General features: G+C 41.3%; 1 protein-coding gene across 50 annotated transcripts in view; it reads left to right on the forward strand.

The window, feature by feature from the left end:
- Positions 1-16,746, forward strand: part of RIMS2 (regulating synaptic membrane exocytosis 2) — a 489,705-nt gene extending 472,959 nt beyond the window's left edge. For all 50 annotated transcript variants that reach the window (XM_049817916.1, XM_049817521.1, XM_049817538.1 and 47 more), the window contains 5 exons: positions 10,017-10,158; positions 11,313-11,425; positions 12,179-12,280; positions 13,198-13,337; positions 13,783-16,746. In XM_049817916.1, the coding sequence (XP_049673873.1) occupies positions 10,017-10,158; positions 11,313-11,425; positions 12,179-12,280; positions 13,198-13,337; positions 13,783-14,001 (716 nt within the window). In that variant the 3' untranslated portion in view covers positions 14,002-16,746. The remainder of the gene's footprint in view (positions 1-10,016; positions 10,159-11,312; positions 11,426-12,178; positions 12,281-13,197; positions 13,338-13,782) is intronic.
- The last annotated feature ends 5,820 nt before the right edge of the window (positions 16,747-22,566 follow it).

Raw genomic sequence — 22,566 nt, forward strand, 5'->3', positions numbered from 1 at the left:
TATTGATGTCTACCAGAAGAAGTATCTGAGTGTCCCTGCAGGAGTTCAGCAGGAATAGAAGCACATGATATGCTCCTGTCACCTGGCTGATACCTATCTGGGAAACTTGCTCGAGGGGTTGTTCGATCCCACACAGGTATCAGCAGGAGTGTTGCCATTGGTGCTAGTGAGTGAAGGATCAGGATCTATTTAGATGTCTGCTGAACTGCTCAGTTGAGCACTGTTACTGGCTTCAGTGGCATTTCTCACCGATTAATCATTGCTCATTGGTAGAGCTGGGATAAAGCTCGGCAGTTCCTGGATTCTGTTCCTGTGGTTAGGCCGCCAGATCACACTGTCCCTGTGGAGGTCCCAGTAGACAATAACAAGCAGACAATAATTTAAACAGAAATAGAAAATGGGGGAAGTAGTAACAATAAATTCATTAACACAGTAATTATTAAAGTGAAGAGAGTCCTGCACATGAAGTAGTTATGCTTTAAAATTATCCTCTTGAAAAGAATAAAGTAATAGTAGGAACATCAAGCAATGAAGAAAATGAGAATAACTACATCTTCTTGGGGGAATTAGCCTACTTTTTGGCCTTGGTGGTAAAGATGACCTTGTTTACGTGCAATGTTCATAGGCAGAGCCAAGGTGGAATATGAAAGAAGGATATGCTGCCCTGTGGCAGGGTATCACTGTAAAAGATGAAGCTTTAAAGACCCTGGCTTGATTAATGCTAACACGCCAGCGACTGTCTGCTGCGCATCTCATGCAACAGTGGGGTGGCTCCTCTTAGAGGATAAAAATCACTCCCAATATGGAATGATAATCATTCCATACAGATTTTGTATGACATTTAAGTTTATGGTCGATAATTTTTTATGTTTGCTGCTAGGGCACTGCTCAGGGGCTGAGCTGAGTCAGCCTTTCCATCAGTGTGGTGGGGCTGGGTCTCTCCCGCTTCTGCAGCTCCTTGGGCTGACTCCAGGGTGGAAGCAGTACAGAAGTCATTTCCAGCAATTTGCATCTCTCTATCCAGTCCCAAGTGTTTTTACCAATTACACTCAGGTACTATACTGATGAAGTAGATGTAGATGCCAAGATGGGTAAGACCTTTTAAAAAAGAAGCACAGAAAAAAACTACACTGTTGCTGGTGAAGTAAAGAGTGTGACAAACAAAACACATGTATTCTGGGAAACGTGGAAAATCCACAGAAAAGTAGAAGAGACTGCAGAAGGATTGACATTGAAAGTACAACATACTTCAACCTGACTATATGATAGAAATGCCCAACAGAGTTTTAAAGCTGTATTTCTCTTATATTTGTTGTATTTCTCTTCTGAGCAGCTACTTACACTGCAGCATGTACCTGAATAACTAACAGGTAACTCAGGTACGGCTATAGCAGCAGCAGTGGAGCTACACTGTATGAGAGGTTTCACCTCTGGTGGTACCTACATAAACCTGAAAAAAACTATCTCACTTATATCTACATGCTCTAATTGTCATTTTTCAATGGCAAGGTCAGCAGTGTAGTGAGAGCAGTGGCAGGCAGTGTTGCCATTGTTTCAGTTGGAGAGGTAAATGTTTAACAGCAGTAGTTTGAAAATGGGTCATTACAGTGTGAAATTTGCTCAGAGTTTTGGGAACTGTGGTTATTTAAATAATGATATTTGCATGGTATCATTACTCATCTTAGACAAAGCTAGGAGGAAGAACTGTTTCTAATTTGTGTATTCTCAGTAGCCATCCAACTACTTGGCACCATCTATCTCATTAAGCCCTAATAGAGGGTGTTGAATTGCTACATCATTCAAAAATGCTGCGCAGATCCATCTGATAGTGTATGCAGTGACCCTAGCTACACTAAAAATAATCAAGGTTGGGTTAAAGAATGGTGTTACTGTCATTATTGCTTGTTTAGAAAGCATCTCTCAATTCATATAATACAAAAATTAAAAAAACCCACAATTCTAAGCTCTTCAATATATACACTCTTCCCTGTTTAAGAAGTTTTAATCTGCTCTTGGCACTGCATGGAATAATTGTTATTAATAAGTACATAAGAATGCTCTACATCCAGAAATTTGGATGTACATATAAATGTAAAAACATTATCACTCAAAACTGCAGTGATGGTTTCTTTTTACTTAAGATGGTTATCCTTTGTCATTGGCAAAATCAAAGACTGTGTTTAAAAATTTCTTGTGGTGAAGATGTGCACCTATTTAGTGATTCCATATGTAAATGGCATATAAAATTAGAATGTAATTCCACAAAATTACTTGCCTTATTTTTTCAGGATTTTAATAGCTTGGGGATGAGACTGATTTCCCACTGCTTTGCACTTTTTGTAGCCACGTAGATTGTTGTACAGGATGTACAAAGTGGATGTCAAATGCTACCATTCTGTTTTGACACATGCACAAGATATGCACAGTCAGACCTGTGATATTTGAATGATAAGAACATCTATGCCATGTGCTACTTCATTGTCGTACCTCTGGGTTCAGTTTTAGAGCAATCATACAAGGCTTTTGACCACACCTAGAAAACCGATGGTCTTAGTAACAGAAACAGAGACTTCTGCTAAATGCTGGAAAGGCCTGAGTGGCTGTGTGCAGTTGTGTTCCTGATTCACATCTCACTGTCAGGAGTTGCGCATTTCTAAATAAAAGTAATTAGGATAACATATTAATTCTGCATTTGATGTCTGCTGGCTTTATACTGCAATCAGAAATAAACTTTTTTTATGATCCCATATTTGAGACATTTAACGTGCAACAGAGTTTTTTCAAGTTAGTTTCAAATCTTTATGGATCTCTGGTTGGACTGGCTAGTCAAGGGCTACTTTACTAGCTCAGTAAACCTCAGGATAGCAGCTGACTTGGAAATACATCTTACACAAATTTGAAGAAAACATTCCTTCTTGGCCCTGCAGGCATACCTTTGAAAAAAAAAAATTTAAAAGTAATAGAGATGTCCTGATCCCTCTTGGGCCAAATAGGTGACTAAAAATATAAAAACTAGTTTATTTTCTTACTGTGTATTACAATCAAGATCTTTAAAACAAAGGGTCCAACCAGATCTGCATAGCCAGGTTGTTGTTACGTAGTCAGAACCAAGTAACCAAAAGAGAAGTGGAAATCACATCAGTACTAACATCTGTCATCCTTACAGGTGCGGTTATTTAGTTTTCATTCCCTGGGATGGCTCCCAGTCTGTTGGCTGTCTGTTATCTGTTATCAGGGGTAAATTCTTTGTCAAGGGAATGGCCAAGCAGCAAACCTCCATGCTGTGGTTCTGTATACACTTAATTGGGATTTCCATTTTACATAGCACAGGTATTGAAAACAAGCTCTAAGCTGTCAGAGATGGCTATTTGTCCTTCTTACGTGTAGGACATTCAGTAGTGATTCTGAATAATAGTACAGGGGATACTGGAATTTTAGGAACAGGAAGTAATTATCATGTATGTAGAAAAACAGCTCTCTGTTGACACTTCAGTCTTGTAAAAATGTTTCAAAAACTTTTGGGACCGCCAGTGTTGAAGAGCTTAAACTGATGGATGCCCCACACAGACAAAAGCAGTTTCCATTGTCTGGTGCTCGTAAGAACTTGCTGAAGGGTCAGTTAGGACTGAAGAATGGACATCAGCACAGCAGTGAAATTAAAGTGGCAGAATACAACTTAAACACATTAAAAAGTGGGAGAGAATAAAGAGCAGGTGCCTGCCTTAAACCACAGCATTGCTTGGGAGCAGTGCGTGGTAAACTGACTTTGCATCACGTGGCCACAACAAGCCACAGGGATCTTTTCCAGACTGAAGGTACGACCAGCCTTGCCATGACAGGGAAATGAAATGCAGCAAAGGATGCTGCAACCTGGCTGAAGCTTTATATCCCAGGAACAACTGAGATTTGTGATGGCTGCCTCTTGGGTCTTCTGTACGGGAATTTATCAAGAATGGCACCCAAAAGCTTGTTAATTAACCTTAACTTTAATTAACGATGCTTCCAGTATGGCCAGAGGAAAGAGAGAGGAGGAAACACAAAAGCGCAGGACAAGAGTGAAGAAGTATTTTTTGACTGAAAATGAAAAACTAGTGAGGTCTCCCAAGAAATTAAAAAATGCATAGGACAAACTGAGGCTGTCAGTCCAGACTTTAAGAGTTTCCAAACCTGGCTGCTCCCATACTGAAGAGCTTCCCCGCTGAAGGCAGCTCTGCTTTTGGGCTATCAGGGCAGGACATCCCCATCCCAGTCGGAATTTCTCAGTGTTTTACGTTCAGATACTCATGGGAGCAGGAACTGGAACACGTCTTCCCTTCTTCCTTACAAGTGCAAAGTAAGGGAGGTCCCCTGGCTACAGTTTCTCCCTGGACCTGCAAATGCTCTTTTGGGCTTCATAAATGCTTATGGCATGTGCTGTGAAAAAGCTCCATCAGAAGGACCGTAACAGGATGCTTCACAAGCTGGTCGTTAGCACTGGCCTCTGAGAATTGGTGAGATGGGCTCATAGCTTCTCAAACTGAGGTGACAGTGGAATCTGGGTTTCCCAAAGCCTGCTTAAATTAGTAGATCTTAATCTGTGGCTGCTGCTTGGGGTCTGTGGGTGACACAAGGAAAGAAACAACTCAGCTGTGGTTCTCGGCAGTGCTTAAACACAAGCTAAATGCCTCATTCAGTGCAGCCCAAACCTGGGCTGTTCCAGACACAGAATTGTGTGACTGCAAGGGAATTTGAGACCTACCCCATCTCCCTTTTCTTAGGTAGGATCAAATGTTTTTGGACAGTCTCTGATGATTTTATCTAACCTGTTCTTAACATGCCTAGAGCAGATCTCTAGAGCTTTACTCTTGAAAAAGGGTCGCTTACAGGCAGCTAACTCCTGAGTTCAAGTGAAGAGACTGAGGCAGTTTTTATGCAGCCTTTCTGGTGAGGTGAGGTGAGGAGAGCAGAGAAGAGGCACCTCAAGCACATGAGTGTGTTCCTGAAGCCGCAGCGGCTCTGTACTCAGTGCAAGTCCTACCGAGAGCTCACGCAGCACCGGGGGACTGGCACAGCCCGCCTGCCTCTGCCTGCGCCAGCGACGTCCTCTCTGGGGGCTCTGTGCCTGGTGGTGAGCAGTTGTTGGAGGCTCTTGCTGACAGCGAGCTGAGAGCTCGAGGTCTCCCCGCCAGAGGCAAATTTCATCTGGCTAGATCCCAGATCACGGAAGGCAATCTGTTGCATTCACTGCAGTTTTCGACTTGTCCTCATCTGATATTGAAGATCGTATCGGTAGTTTTGCACCCCTAATTTGCAAGTGATTTGCACTCCAAGTTGTGGGAACAAATAATTCCATGTGTAATTTAGAAAATGTGGCCTGTGGAGTCTATTTGCAGTAACCATATTAGTTAAATTACCAGTGTGATTAACTGTAAGAATGAATGTGCTTTCTTAAATGCCAAAGCAATTATTTCTGGTAATTTATTCCACTCCTTACAATATGGCTGCAAGAATCTGAACTAGTGTTTTTCAGATAATATATTCCATATTTGTGATGGGGACTTGAGAGAAATTTCTGCTTTCTAGGGCAATTAGATTATACTAATTTGGAGAACATTTTCAATGTTCTTTATTAGAGCTTAGTAAATTGTGAGTAAAATGATTTTCAATGTAGGTAGTCAGCAACACGCTTAAAAACAAAATATACTATTGAACTCTCTTGTTTCTCCATCCTTTCATTTGGTAGGATTAAAACCAGGATGAGCATGAGGTGAACGTATATGTCTGTATACTTTATGATTATGAAACCAACCCACACTTTTACAGTGGCACTAGTTACATGTTTACTTCTGTGTTAGTGTCAGATGCGTTCCCAATTTATTCATCTAGCTAGAGATTAGCATCACCTCAGTTGGGTTCATTCAACTGTATGTTTGTTTTCACAAATGGTTTTGGGAAATGATTTGTCTTAAAACAAAAAGGACAACTTTAAAATATATTGTTGATTTGTTCCTTTTGGGCTGGGTCCAGGACAGAATGCAGCCACACAAGTAGTTGAATTAGCACAACAGAGGAGGTTTTAATTTCCAGGCAGGAATGAGGGAAAACAGTTTGGATTTACTAGTGGTAAGACCTTCAACCAGATCTTCTACCAGCTACAGCTTGGAAGTATGACACCAAAGACTATTTCTTTGAGTTGAGTAACTACTTTGCATTTTCATTGCTACTTGCAACTTTTTAAGTATTTTAATGCTGAATTTATGAGACACAAATTATGGATTACGTAAATACTGTCTTTGCTTTTAAATTGTTTGAGGAGTTGTGGGATTATTTTTTATTTATTACATTTTTCCAGGGACCAATGTGTTGCAAGTATTGTGGGCAATCAAGTGTAGGTATTTCTCATGCGTATTATTACATATGACTTTAGCCTAGCTTAATCTGAAAGAATATTCATCTCTAAAGCAGTGGCTCAGGAATCATGCCTGTGATCTGGGTCTTCTTCTTTACTTCTATTCCAAATTGTCATTTTGCTGTTAAAGTCTTAATTTCTTATTTCACAAAGCATCAACATCATGATTAGGAGCCTTATTGCTGAAAGGTCAGATATTTCTCTTTTGAGACCATCAGAGAGCTCTGTTTCTGTTGAAAACCGGAAAATAGTTATTCACAGAGCCTCCTTTCAACCCTCCTTAAATTCAGTGTTAAGGTCAAAATAATTACTGTTTACCACCTGCACTTATACAAAAGCTGGATATACTATGCATGCCTAACTTTCATGCTGTATCCAAGTTGTATCTTTGCAGTTGTCGGCCTGTCTTCGTGTGAGCAAGAGCACTTATTTTGGTTAAAATGAAAAAAAGTAAAACTGCTTAAAAATAAGATTCAGAGAGATGCTAAGAACAGCTACACATGTGCCTTTATCAAGACTTGAATGGGAATTGTACCAGTTCTGCCTTAATTTCTCAGTAAATTGATGTGCAACAGATGTGTTGATTGTTTTTCCTGTGAATGTTCTGCTAGAGTGAAGGCATACAGACTTTAATTCTAATTCAGAAAAAATCTGCCCTACTAATTAATAAAAGTTACTATGCACTCCTTCACATCTCACATATTCAAACACATATTTATCCCAAACGCCAAAATCTTTGAAAGATATGACATGAAGAGATTGAAGAATCATGCAAGATGGAGATGTTCTGTTAAATTTGCATGAGAGAAATCATGTCTGCAACAATGAATTGAGAATGACCACCATTCAACAAGGCTGAACGAAAATGAATGCTTACTAATCAAAAAGAGCTCTTACAATGTAAGAGCAATATCCTGTAACAATACTTGAATGAAAAGAGCATGGAGCTTCAGGAATTGGGTGCCTTTCACATGTAACTATGATGCAGTGTACCTTTTCTACAAAACTGTAGCACAATTTTTTCCTGGCAGTTTTGTGGGAATATTTCTTTGATGTGAGTGATTAGATTTTAGAACAACTCTGGACCAGTGTTGGAATTCAGCTGCCAGCTTTCATTAGTTTAATATAAATAATAAAGCCAGCAGACACTTGGAACAGTACAAACCAATAGAAATGAAACTGTTGGCTTCTGCCCTTCATTTTTCATATGTAATGTTAGCCTTGCATCTTTTTTATTTGTATTTATTGCACCAGGTATTGATGGGCATTTTCAGAAGTAGTTTTGACATAGTAAAAAAATTATTTCACTCTGTTGGGTAACAAATTCATGTGGGTAGCTGAAGTTCTAGAGGAAAATTATTACTTCTGTTATTTTTATATACTCATTAAAAGTTATGGTCTTAAGGAATGCATAGAAGGCTTGTAATAAGCAATATGATTTGAACCACTCATGATACTGTTATAGAAATGTCTCACTACTGCTAAATATTGCAAAGTTATTAATCTTTCTTGACAAGGGGCCAGTGGGTTTCAAGGTGGTTTGGGTGTCTATTTCCCACTAAAATTCCTGTGGTTTTTATCTGACCTAATATCCCGCCTGACTGGAGGGCCTGGGAGACTGTTGTGGTTTGACCCCAGCCGGCAGCTGAGCCCCACACAGCTGCTCACTCACTCTCCCCTGCAGCGAGATGGGGGAGAGGATCGGAAGAGTAAAAGTGAGAAAACTCGTGGGCTGAGATAAAGACAGTTTAGTAGGTAAAGCAGAAGATGTGCACAGAAGCAAAGCAAAACAAGGAATTAATTCACCACTTCCCATGGGCAGGCAGGTGTTCAGCCATCTCCAGGAAAGCAGGGCTCCATCACGCGTAAGACTTACTTGGGAAGACAAACGCCATCGCTCTGAACATCCATCCCCACTTCCTTCTTCTTCCCCCAGCTCTATATGCTGAGCATGACGTCCTATGGTCTGGAATATCCCTGTGGTCAGTTGGGGTCAGCTGTCCCAGCTGTGTCCCCTCCCAACTCCTTGTGCCCCCCCAGCCTCCTCGCTGGTGGGGTGGGGTGAGGAGCAGAAAAGGCCTTGGCTCTGGGCAAGCACTGCTCAGCAGTAACGGAAACATCCCTGTGTTATCAACACTGTTTTCAGCACAAATCCAAAATATAACCTCATTCTAGCTACTGTGAAGAAAATTAACTCTATCCCGGCCAAAACCAGACAGAGACTTCAGCCTACACTGCAACCTGTAGGAGAGAGTGACACTGAGTGTGGACATTGAAATTGATGTCCCGCTTCTATTCCCTGTCTGAGGGTGCAGGTCCTCTTAGTCTGAGCCAGCCCCTGTGCTTACATGTTCTTCTTGGGGTGTGAGAGTCCTTATCCCAGGACAATCTCCTCCCTTGCTCATTTCCTTTCTCGAATCCTAGAGCTTCACCAACCCCACAGGTCCAGCAGTTCTTCTGACCTCTGGTACATGACGAGCCAGAGAAGGTGTAAAGGGTAGCAAAGGCTACAAAGAACTGCAGAAGAGAGTGAGTCCCTAGATATCCTAGGATATTGGATATTACTCTACCCTCATTGTATCACTGTTTAAGAATTCCAATATTATTTGGTGTTGTGTACATTTAGAGTTACTGTTCTTTTATAATATTATCAGTATATCACACACCACTGTGCTGAAGTCAGGGGAGTAGTGAACAGATAAAAGAAATTGGAATACAGAATTCCTTGCCCCATTGCAGGGTCCAGCATTTAAAATCAGTAATGACATGGAGTGACTGTCTTATTCATGAAAGAAAAACTGAAGCTTCATTCCTACTAATTTCTTTCCTTTCTGGTTTTTTTTTTGCTTTCAACATATGTTCTGGCTGAAGTCTTGATCAAAATTCCTACACTAAAATGCTGCTTTATTAAGTTTTGAGTATTTTTTCCCTTGTCTGATACTCGGCTATCTGCCACTTTGCGGTTTTTACAACTAAAATTAAACTATGCAAGCGGATACAAAAAAACGTTACTCCTGGAGGTGGTAATAAAGTTTCATATTGTGCATAAAAGTCAATACTGTATTTTTTACATATACAGTTAAAGCTGCTAGTGAAATGAGAAGAGCGTGAATAGAGAAGAAAGAATGGGAAGGCTTCTTGATTTGTTGTTTACTGTCCTCACTAATGGATATCTGTAACTTGATTTAGCAGATGATGACCAAATGTTTTTAAATCAAATAATTCATCTGAATTAGAACATTCCTCAGACACTGCAGGTTTTGACTTAATGGTAACATTTTAATTGAATTGCTAAGAGGGATGTATTCATCCAGAGAAAACATATTTTAAACACACTGGACTACGGATAGTGTAAATCTGGTTACCTCGGTGGGCAGACTTGCGTTGTGCGTATGCTGTCTGCCCTTGGAAAGCAGGCGATGATAGAACTGAGGTCCTGTAAAAGAGATCTACGCTGCTGCTTGCCTATTATTTAAAAAAAACGGTCATTTGTAACTGGAAGTTCTAGCACAGGCCACCGATTTCTGGCTCCGAGTGTTTCTGCCGCGGGGAGCGGTGGTGTGCTGCCCGCAGGGCGGCCCAGCCGCGACAGCGCCGTGCGATGGGGGCTGCTTTTTTGTCTTCGCAGAAGCAGGGGGCAAGAAGCTGCGGAGCACCGTCCAGAGGAGCACTGAGACAGGGCTGGCTGTGGAGATGAGGAACTGGATGACCCGTCAGGCCAGCCGGGAGTCGACGGATGGGAGCATGAACAGCTACAGCTCTGAGGGAAAGTAAGCAGCAGTTACAACTGGGGTTGCCTGACGTTTCTCCAGGAAACCGGTAGTTAGACAAAAGTGCGGTGAGCGCTGTAGGCCCTCTTCTGTCAGAATTCCCTTCACAAGCTAGTGTCGTTGATGGACCAAGCCTAAGTCTTCCCCTGTGACCAAAAGAATCTCCCCTTGTTGGTGCAGGAGGGACGAGGATCGTTTCTGGCCTGCCATGAGAAAGGCACCTGGTGGGTCAGAGCATCGGCATGTGGTGTGGCAGGAGGGGCAGCTGGTGCGGCGCGCCAGGTAGAACACAGAAAAGGACAGGTCCTCTTCTGAAAACTCCTTGCATACGTCTGCGCTTTGCAGAGCAGAGCATTTCCAGGTGTCCTTCACTGGGCTCAAGAGTTTTTCAAAGATTCTTCTAATTAATCCTGGGCAGAAGTATCACCTACACTGGACAATATATCTTACACGTCCAAGCTGATGCACTATATGCATTTGAGATGGACATTTATTTTTGGTTGGTCATTACAAATCTCATTAGTTCTTACTGCCTTGTAATGGGTCACAGATAACTTATGGCGAGAATTTGGATTTTAAGTTACTTTGGTCATTTGCCACAATGGATTTCAGTCCCATTATTGAATAGACGTCATTACCAAAGACATTTTAAACAAAATGTTTATAAAGAATGCTGATTTTATAAGTAGTGACCAGTGTTCGGTCTAATGTAATCATTTCACCGGATACATATGACATTCAGCCATTGAGTTCATGTTGACTGAGATGCCTTCATGTAACTAAATTACTGGTAAGGGCATGTATTAATATCTTACTGAACTGCTCACGTATGAATACTACAATAATTAACAGTGGTCTTTAGTACATTGGGAAAAGAGAGCGTGATGGAAAAATATTACTGTGGAAATTAGACTTAGTGAGGGTTAGTGCTTTCTTCACCTGTTTGTTTATGTGCCGGAAGCCAAATTGCTGCTTGTTGAACACTGTGAAGTTTTGAAAATTACAGTAATTGTTTTGTAATCGTGTCAGTGTAAATAAGTTCCTTGTCAGCGGTAGTACCAAAACCATAAACGCTAAATGCAAAACATCTAGAAAACAAAAAAGGGCAAATTCAAGTGTATTTATTTTGGGGTTTTTTCAATATTATTTTTTAGTTTGATTTTCCCCGGTGTAAGGTTGGCTGCAGACAGCCAGTTCAGTGATTTTCTGGATGGACTTGGTCCTGCCCAGCTTGTAGGACGACAGACTTTGGCAACACCATCAATGGGTAAGCATTTATGTCCTATAGATATGATATAATCTACTGGGTCTGGTAATTAGAACATAGAAATTATCTAGAGTCTAAGTCTTTAAATATGGATTTCCCATGTGGTTTTGAACAACTCGGTTAAGACCAAAACTATAACCTCAGCCAATGTTGAACGTAATTGTGGATGCTCATTAAGACACTCAAAAGTAGAAAGGTGCTTTGAAAAATTCAGTCTTTTATCTGTTCTTCTTCAGTTTTCTAACTTTAAAATGTAGCTGATGACACCAATCCTTTCTCTGAATCACTTGGATAGTATTGAATAAAAATGGAAATGTAGGTGCAAAGTATTTGTTATTATTGTGCTTATAGGCTTTTTTTATATTCACAAGTTATCTTTTCATAGCTTGTCTTAAACTAGAGGCACGGTGAAGAGATTTTAAACAGTTTTACAGAGCTGCTTTGTACTAATGCCCTTGCTGCCTTTATTTCTGTCAGAAATTCTTAAGACAAAAAAAAATAATTTAATTTGAAGTGATGGGGGCATGGGAAGTGAGAGACAAGATGTTATTGCAGGGGTTTTTAATTGTTTACTAACATAAAGAGCAGTGAAGAGAATAAGTATTAAAATACCTAGTAGTGTTAAAATCCATATCATACTGGTGGAATGCAGACCATACACGTCATCATGCATTCATCCTAGAAATTCCCATAGCTTTTCATATATTGAGGTATTTCTGAACTACAATGCCAGGATTTATTTCTGTTGTCTAGGAGATATCCAGGTGGGAATGATGGACAAGAAAGGACAACTGGAAGTAGAAATAATCCGAGCCCGTGGCCTTGTTGTAAAACCAGGTTCAAAGACACTGCCAGGTAAGGAAGAAAAATCTTAGCAACAAGAATAGAGTTCTACCAAAAAAATCCAGCAAACCCCCAACTTCTGAGGCTTTACTGTTCAACTTATGTAAACTCTTAGCAAATTCACATATCAGTAGATGACAGTATTGTACACTGGAAATGCATAATGGTATACAAAAAATCAACCCTACTTAAGGAGGGAAAAAAAAAAAAATCAGACTGGTGTTTGGGCTACCAGAAGACAAAAAAGTATTTCAGTAACAGCAAATGCATTGTTGGTTATGGGGTAGAAAGGAAGGTATATACTGAAGATGTGATATAGGAATCTTAGGGCAGAAGAGGGTATGAACAAGAGGTGTGGAATAGGTAACTACTCGAAAAGTAGACCAGTATTTGCTACTTACTCCTTATTTTATAATCTGATGTCCTATAACACTGTGTGAAAAGGACAATATAATGATATTTTTAGCAAGCTCTTCTGCCAAAGTAGAAATTGTGTCAGAGTCTTTTCTTCACTGATTTTCACCTTGTAGATAATTTGAAATTATTAACAATTTGGAGCATTGATCCAAATCTCTCCAAAGTCAATGCAAGTCATTCATTTACTTAACAGGCCTATTTTGCATACTGTACAGTATAGGGATACTATATATAGGAATATCTGATTTTCCAGGTCAGAATCTGAATTGTTTCATGGCAAGAGAGACATAAAAAAAGAAGTAAAAAAAAAAATTATACCATGGAGAAAAGTAAAGGAAATGCATGGATGCTTTGCATGTGAATAAATGTTAATACTGCTTGTGGAGATTTGTTCATATAAGTTATATATCCAGTAAAAGGCAGATTTTATCATATGGTGATAGAACAGCGCATCTGATATGCAAGAAATCTGGACTTCTTTACTTACTGTTCTTTATTTTCTTTCTTCTAAGCACCATATGTAAAGGTGTATCTATTAGAAAATGGAGTCTGCATAGCCAAAAAGAAAACAAAGGTAGCAAGAAAAACGCTGGAACCACTTTATCAGCAACTTCTATCATTTGAAGAAAGTCCCCAAGGAAAAGTTTTACAGGTAATTTGCATCAATATTCTTCCAAATCTGAAAACGTCACCTGTACAGTTTTCACTGAATGAGTTTCAAACTTCCTTTCATGCTTCACGTGGCAAGTTCTGCTATCTCAAATACTTGTTGAGCAGAAAAATACTACAGTAATAACTGTTGATGCAAGTAGAAAGTGCAGAGCAAAAGTTAGTTGTAGATTATTTTGCTTCTACTATATGTATGGGCTCCTTCTCTCACTGGGCTTTCTCTAGTATCATGGATAACTTCTCTGTTACTGCCCAGGTCATTTCTGTCACTGCATCATGATTAGTACACACAGAACTAAACTATGTCAGCAGTCAAATATTTCGTTCTTTACTATAATTAAATTAGCAGAGATATTTGGTGAATCAGATTGAAGCTGTCATCATTTTTGCTGAAATTTTTCTATTTTCTTGTGTTCCTTTGCTAACAGATAATTGTTTGGGGAGACTATGGACGTATGGATCACAAATCCTTTATGGGAGTGGCACAGATACTTTTAGATGAACTGGACCTGTCCAACATGGTGATTGGGTGGTTCAAACTCTTCCCTCCTTCTTCCCTAGTAGACCCAACTTTAGCTCCTCTCACTAGAAGAGCTTCCCAATCATCTCTTGAAAGTTCAACAGGACCTTCGTATGCTCGCTCATAGCAGCTGTGAAACTGTTGTCATAGCAACCAGCGTTACAAAAAAAAAAATAAAATTACAGGTCGCAAACCCTGGTAACACTGCATGCTTAATGTTGTGTCTTCTGAGCCTGTTTCTAGGGCTGCAACGCGATCCTGTGTTCTCAAGGAAGTTGCACACATTGTGCCCTACGGAAGGCCCTCAGGTGAAGGACTGAAGTCATGAAGAACTGATAGGTTTGGAGTTCAGGGACACTCAGTTTTGGTCCAATCTGAAGCCATGGACTAAACTAAAAGAATCAATCTGTTTCATGCAACAAAAGTCCTTTTCAATGGCATATCTGTTTTGTTGCTCCCGTTTCTTTATTTATCTGCCCTGCCCTCCTAATGCTTGGTTATGCCACAGAAATGGAGTTACCCTCCCATGAAGCCATGTTACGAGTCAGTGGATTAGCAGACATTGGAAGAAAAGAAGAATGTAAGGATGCTAGAAAAGTCAACTGTCGTTTGAAACAGTTGCTGGAGATCCGAAAACTCTTCATACTGAAAAGGTTCAAGACTTAAAGTGGCGGGCTTCATACCTCCAGCTATAGATACAGTGAAACCCCAGATATGATGGACTCTCTGAAAAATAAAATTCTGTGGATATACTGTACTGTATGAAATTAAAGAAACTTTTTTGCATGGACACAGATTTAGCTGAACACTTAAATTATTTTCTTGGGGCTGCAACTTGCAAAAAAAAAAGAATAAATCAGCCATTTTCAACAATTTATATTATTTTTAAAAATAAATTTCACTAGTGCATGGTTTTAAAGGGAAGAGAATGCAACAGGGTGATACAAAGACACACCACGTTTATCATTCTTTAAACCAGTCATGGTCTGTATTTTTGCAGACATATATTAAAAATAAAAAATAATTTCTAGCAAATATTTAAAATTCTGTTTATGTGACAAGAAATAAGTGTAATATATTAAATTTATTTAAATGTAAAAGGTACAAGCCTTGTAAAGTTCAACATAATGTGCAAATTGTACACTTCTTTTACCTCCTCCTTTCTCTATCTCTCCTCCCAGTCTCCCTTCTTCCTTTTGCTCTTTTTCCCCCTCTACCTCCCAGGATGACCATCATATTCTAAAATGGCTACCTTTTGACTTATTACTCTCTTATGCCCCGTATTTGGTTCAGGGTTGCAGATTGTTCTGCATTTCTGAATTATTTGAGAAAAATATTGTTTAAGAACTTACTTTTTTTCAAGCATGTTGAAAAGGATTTTGCAACATGGCTTGGGAGTACATTAATGTAATTCAGCATGTATTTGATAAAGAAGATATTTGAACTTTTTGCAATTTATTGTACAGTGCATGGTAACTTATTTTCATTTTTTCTCACCTTCAAATTGAATTCTACAGCAAAATACTGGAATCATGTGGCCATTGTAAGATGTCTTCAATAAATTTGTTTTCAGCACCAGCATCTTTCATTCAAAGGTTGAACTATCATTTCTTGAAGGTTTTTGGAAAGAAGAAAAATTTTAAGTACCTGGTTGATTTTTAGGAAATAAATTTAAACACCTTTATTTGCACTAAACCAAATTAATTGCTACATTTTTGAGATTACAAAAGCAACAAAGGTTACTAATTCATACAGTTCTTCTGCTGTAAAGTTCAATTTTCATAAACTATTTGTGTTGCAAAAGACATAATTAGGTAATATCAGTCTGGAAAATATCAGTCTTTGGTTTGTAAAATAGCCTTAAAGAAAGCTTATCAGTACCACTCCGACAGCTATTTGACACCATTACCAGAACCCTCATTGCAGTCAGCGGATCTTCAAAAACCTGGTTTTTTTTGTAGCAGACAGTAACTACCGTTGGGTGGTGCTGCAAGTTCAAGCTTCTCCTTATATTTCATTATTTAAAAGGAATGTAACTGGCTAACATTTAATAACAAGATATCCTTTTTTTCTGGGTCTTTGTATGCCTTTAATACCTATTTAAGGTTTAATATTGAAACCTTGTAATAATTTTTGAAATACACATGACATTTACCTTTAAGGCCACACAGAATTATTCTGATTTTGTTTGAAAATCTATTGAAGTTTCCCATTAAGAAATTGTACCTGCCTCATAAGAGGGCAAAAGTAATAACAGTATCACTTAAAATGCCTTTTACTTTGTGCAATATCATATAAATCAAGATTGTGTCTTGTCTTCAGAGTCTATATAATGGATTATTGTTAAGTTAATGGACAGACTGGTAAAATTATATTTATTGAAATAATTTAGACACCTGTCTACCAGCAGCAAATAAATACTACTACCATACAGTCTACAGTATCCCCTAGGATATTAAACAAAAATACATAAGCATTTTCCTGATACTGTGGGATGTGCTCACACATTCTTGTATGCATAGTCCTAGATAAATTATTTCAAATTTTAAAATCAAGGACATGACGCATGGAAGGTTTGTACATACTTGTCATTATGCAGTATTTATTTTAAAAAAATTAATGTATTTTTTTTAATTTTCACACGTCTGCAACTCTACTTATGGTTTAGTCATGTAAATAGCACTATTCCAGTGATCACTGCTGTCTTGTACATAGTACGTTTTAAAACGTTAAAAGGAATTACAGTTGGGGGAATAAAAAAAAAAAAAAAAAAAAGGGCAGATTAGGCCTGTAATGAACACCAACTAATGTAAATCAAACTCATTCTGGTGATGGTATTTAACACTTTAAATAAAACATTTTCTTTACAGAACTTGTGTGCAGCACTTTGTTGCTTTTCTCTGAGGTGGTGGGCAGCATCCTTCAGCGGAGCTCGTGGCAAAGGGCACGTGCAGCTGAAGAAGCAGCAAGCTTTTCTTCTCCGAACAGTGCTGCCAACGGAATGTCATTTTTAGGATGACACGTTCAGGGCCGGAGGTTTTCGGACGGTGTGTGCACGCAGGCCGGGGGAGCGGTGGGCGGCTGGGTCTGCCTGTCCCCCAGCCGGGCGTCGGGCTCCGCGCTGCGGCCACGCTCCGGCTCTCACGTGCCCAAACAGGCGCAGGGCTCCAAGGCCGGAGCTGCCTCTAAGCTGCCACCCCGGGCTGCGAGGACGTGCTCCGTCTCCCATATAACCAGCGCGCTGAACGTGCTGGGAGGGTGAAGTGCTGCTGCTGGCTGGCGTGGAGCGGCTGTGCCACCCGGTTAGGCTTCCAGCGTTTGAAACAGGGTGGCCACACTCAAGGGGGCTGTTGGGGGTGGCTGTGGATCGAACTCCCGTCCGGTGTCCGGGTGGGTGAGGAGGGCGCTGCCCGGCCTTCCCAGGGCAACACCAGCGGTGTTCCCTGCCCAGGTGTGGTTCCTGCCACTGGGAAAGCTGTAGCCTTAGATTTTTAGCTGCTGGATGATAATATTAAACAGGTTCTTAAAAAGAGTAAGTGTGCAAGCTTCCACCCCATCCCTAGATACCACCTAATATTAGGTGCCTTTCTTCTATCGGCAGGGCACCAACGAGGACAGAGCAGCCCGCCGGCGGTGGTGGCTGCTGGGGCTGATGCAGCCTCTGCAGTAGGGAACAGGCGGTGGTCCAACACCTCTAAAGCTCTGTGAGGGGCTGAGGGTGGGGATGGGGATGGAGATGGTGGGAACGGAGGCTTTTCTCTCTACCTGGCTGCTCAGGGGCAGCATCAGCACAGGCAGTGGTGACGGGGCAAAACACAAGCACTGCCACTAAGTCGGGTACCTATGCCTTGGACATTTACTGAAGGCTGAGAGGCTGGCTGGCTGTTTGCACAGCAAAATGTGAGTATTCGATTCCAAATACGAGGTGAAAGAAAAGCACTGCGGTACTGTCGTGAGATAAAACCACCAAGAAAGCAAGCAAGTGTATTTTGGGCAGAGCGCTGGTGGGAACTCTGAAGAAGGAAACTCCCGTTTGGTGTACTGCATCTGAAAGTGGGGTGCTGGGGGAACAGACCCAAATTTCTGGTGTGTTAAACCACTAAAATCCCAGCAGGTCCCTCTTCTCCTCTGCTAATGCTGACATTGCTGTTGCAAGGGTGACAGGGCAGACAGGTACCTGGGTCGGAGCTGGGCTGTGATGGCGGGTGAGGCTGCCCCGTACCCTGGAGGACATCACCTCCAGCCCGGCGGTGGGCAAACCCACCTCCTCCCACAGCTCGACACGCCAGAGCTCATCTGCCTTTGGCACTCCTTGGAAATAAACACAATGACACTTCGCAAATGCTTGAGAAGGTGTGCTGATACAGCTGTACAGGCCCAAAAAAGCCACAATATACTACTTTTCTAAAGGGTCCTTTTCTTCTTTGAGACAGTTTCTCCGGGTTGCTTGCTGTTTCCCCTCACCAACACCTTCTTGCCCACCTCCCCTTAATTTCAAACAAAAAACCCCTGTAGATCATTTCAATCTTAACAGTCCCGCTTTACTCATGACTACTAAGCATTGGCTCAGATGGTTATTCTGGGAAGTGTTTGTGCCAATAAAAAATGCGGTAAAACACTATGTCACCCTAATTGTGGGGCTTTTCTGCTGCCGTGCCTTTACTGCAGGTCTTCAAGGCTTAAGTATTGAGATGATCTTCCCATTTTGAGGGTGAGTGTGGGGCCAGCACGTGCAAACCAGTACATCATGGCATTCTCGTGGCCTCCCACTATTAAATAGCTGTTCTCAACTATATAACTAATTTTAAAATAAGTGTTTTTACACAGAAGGTTAAATACCAATGCTTTAATATGACATAAAAGTTAACGAAGCATTAGATTTCACAGCTTCCTCAAAAAGTTAGGTAATGCTGTGAGGGAGTCTAGAGCAGTTTGTATTTGTTTCCTTAGCTCATACCTCTGTGCAACTCTCACCTCCCTGTCACCCAAGCAGCAAAGAGCAGACACCAGAGCTCTAGGTCTTACAACAATCTTCCAACTGTGACTACCCTCTCTGTCCCTTCCTTAGCAAGTATTTAGAGTGAGCCTTTATCAGGAGCAAGCAGCTCTGTGAGAAAGAAGATGCACATATTCCCAGGCAAGAACGGCCTGCATTTAGGATAGATTAATGGGATCTAGCTTTAGCTGGCAAAAAACAAAGCTGTATGCTACTAATACCAAAGATAAATTAACTTCTGGAATTATTGGTTTAATACCTGCCTATTTTAGCTGTCTTGTTTAGGATGGGGTGAGTCACTCTGGGGAGATCAGATTCTCTCCCTCTCTTCCCATTGACCACAGAGGCAGAAAGCGATGACTGGCTTGGGTTGAATGTCTAATTTCACAGCTGCTGAGCTTAGGAGAAGTGGACCCAGCCTCAGCAGCCAGCAATAAGAACAAAGACTCCATGGTCCTTCATTATCAAGTCCTATCTGAACTGCCTGTATAATTATCAGGTCTGAGGGCAGCAGGCAGCCGATGACTGATGAGGGAGGAAATGGCTGGGAATTAATTTCCCAGATCTGACACACTGCCCTGTCAGGTCACTCTTCAGCCCAGCCCCAGGAAGAAAGAGAAGCAGCCATATTAATTAAACCATAGGGCATTAATGCCCCCAAATATATTTGACATGAGGTCACACAGAAAGAAAAGAGCATCCTCAATCTGCAGAAAGTGCATGACACAGGACTGAGGAAAAGTTTGTCATAAATGCCTGTCCTCTGTGATTGTTCCTGCAACCAAGAACAGCTTATTAAGTGCCATCCAAAATGTACATATTGCTGAACTGGTGTTGGCATGAAGATGGAATGGCTGAGTGGCACTGGATGCCATTAGCTTTATGGACGTGGAGGTTTAGGATACCTCAATGCGGTGGGAGTGGATTTGGCACTCGTAGACTATTTCGAGGGCAAGATTTACAAGGGGCAGCTGAGGTCATTTGGCTTGTTCAGCCTGGAGAGGAGAAGGCCAAGGGATGACCTCATCGCAGTCTATAGCTTCCTCAAGGGGGGCAGCGGAGGGGGAGGTGCTGATCTCCTCTCTGGTGACCAGCGATAGGACACGAGGAGGTGGAATGAAGCTGCGTCAGGGGGAGTTCAGGTTGGTCATTAGGTAAAGGTTCTTCACTGGGAGGGTGGTCGGTCACTGGAACAGGCTGCCCAGGGAAGTGGTCACGGCACCGAGCCTGTCAGAGTTCAAGGAGCGTCTGGACGATGCTCTTAGTCGTATGGTTTAGTTTTAGGTAGTCCTGCGAGGAGCAGGGAGTTGGACCCGATGCTCCTTATGGGTCCCTTCCAACTCAAGACATTCTATGATTTTACGATTCTGTGATTTCTCTGGACAGGTGTTAGCAGGACTAGTGTAAGAGTTGTTAGTCAAAGTCCTTCTGCCTAGCTGCATTTTTGGTAAGGGAATGATCAGTGTTTTAAAGATGATATTTATATTAAGGTGACACCACCCACCCACTGAAATGAAAACAACACAATATACCGACACTTACTAGGCCAAAACTCAACCAGCATGTCCTGTTATGCCAATAGTGCATCTGACACATGAAGAAAAGGCCAGTACTACACTTGCCAGTGCATGTCAACCTGGTTTGAATGCCACTAGCGGCCAAAATTGTTATCCCCGTGATGAGAATAAAAAGCAGATTTAGGGAAGACTGAGGGATGAAGCAGGAATGTGAAATTATCAAAGTAACAATGGGCAGATACTTTATTGATCCCCTGTTTTGTTTCTGGTTAATTAGCACTTTAGCTGCAGAATTTCTGAATAGTGGCAGACAGCTCCCTGAAGATGAGGAAGAGTCATTTATATCAGGCACCACCTCCTAGGGAGCAGCACACTGAGAGTGCTGCTGCCTGGGAAGCAACTTGGTTAAGAAGCTTGGGGACATTTGAAGTGCCTTCTTAAAGTCTACCACACACTGGAAATGACACCAAGATTTTTCTTACTTAACAGTTTCTCAGCCCATATTCTGATTCCATACCAACTTCCAAGCTATGATTTTTTTGTTTCGGAGTCTGAACTCAAGACCTGCTTCCTCTCAGATCTGCTAACTTGGTCTTTCAGAAGCCTTAGCTACCACCTGCCACATGCCTGAGGCATCAGTGCACATATTTACACAGCCACCTGCACAAACAAAGGAGTCCCGTCCTTCACTGTGTTTCAGCTGTACAAGCCCAACCGCCTGCAAGCCAACAGCTCTGGCTCTCTAGGAATGGCCCTGGGGTAATATGGCACTTCACCAATAGATAACTTTATTCCTCACTGGCAAAGATACAAGCTGGAGAAGAGATATTTATTATATATCCTGATGCACTTTGCCGATTGAAACAAAGTGAAAGCTAAGAAGAGTAGATCTCAGAGTGAGCCAAGAAGCATTTGGGTCACAGGAAGGGAACCAGGCCACTAAATCAGCTAAAAATGAATTACGTCTCTAATTTGTCCCCTCAACACACAAGCCAGGTACTAGACAAGGAAATGTTGAGTGGAGATACAGAGGTGACATGTTCTTGCCAGTACCTTAAAGAACCTTAAACAAAAAAAAAACCCTGTTGGCACAGCTCTTGATTCTGAAAGTTTCAGTAAGATGAAAAAGAAAAAAAAAATTAACATAAGAATCCCCATTTCAGATTTCTGTGAACTACATTCATTTCTAACGCAGGATTTCTTGTTTTCAATTAGCAAGCTGAGGTATCAGTAAAGATCACAGTATCGGTACAGCTGTAGGGCTAGTTTTCTTTAGTTACACACTTGAGTAACTAAGAACTTATTTTTATATAGTAATGGTTTTCTTTACCTGCATAGGCGCAGTTTTTACTTCCTTGTTTTCTTTAAGAATGATCCATAAACTGTGAGAATGACCGAGCTGCCTCCCTGTGACCTTCAACATCTAATATGTGTCTGTTTTATACTTACAAGTGAGCAGATGACTTAGGCAACAGATTCAGAACAATCTGGCATATAGTTTTCTCCTTCCCTCTCTCAGTAACTTTGCTTTCCTAACCAGTGCTGATTAACAAACTTAATTGTGACAGCTGGATGTCAATGCAGTTCAGCAAGCCACACTTACAGCCCGAAATGGATATTCAGGCTGTCTTCAGACATCTAATTTAGGTGAAACTCAGAGGGCCCAAATTAAGAGTCTATTTAATCGTACTCAATGGAAAGAGACAGGAGGCCCTCCAGGGTAATTCTAATTTAGGATCCTCTGGAAAGCCGTTCTGAGCACCTTTCACTCTCAGCTGCATAGGAGGCCTAAGGCAGTTCAGCTCCCAAGGTAGGCCCTGCAAATAGTTCCCGAAACAACAATGCCACCCTCTGGATAAGACATAAAAGAATACCCGGTGCTTATTCCCTTCAGCACTTTCTGCTCCCAGAAAACGTCTGGGAAAGTCTCTCTCCTGAGACCTGAATGACAGTGAATTTGAATGTCGTGAGGGCAAAAGTGTGGGGAAGGGGAAAATGTACCCACTGAAGCTTCTCCGGCCTCTCATGCAAACCTCAGGACTTCAGACTGACACCGTGGCTGACCTTGGCCTCGGTGGCAGACCGTGGCATAAGGATGGCTTGTATTTCTGCTCTCAAACAGCTGCTTGAGTTTCACTTGCAGGCAAGCAAGATGGAGCTTGGAGCCCTGCAAGAGCAT

This window comes from Accipiter gentilis, chromosome 2 (genome assembly GCF_929443795.1).
Source record: "Accipiter gentilis chromosome 2, bAccGen1.1, whole genome shotgun sequence".
Lineage (NCBI taxonomy): Eukaryota > Metazoa > Chordata > Aves > Accipitriformes > Accipitridae > Astur > Astur gentilis.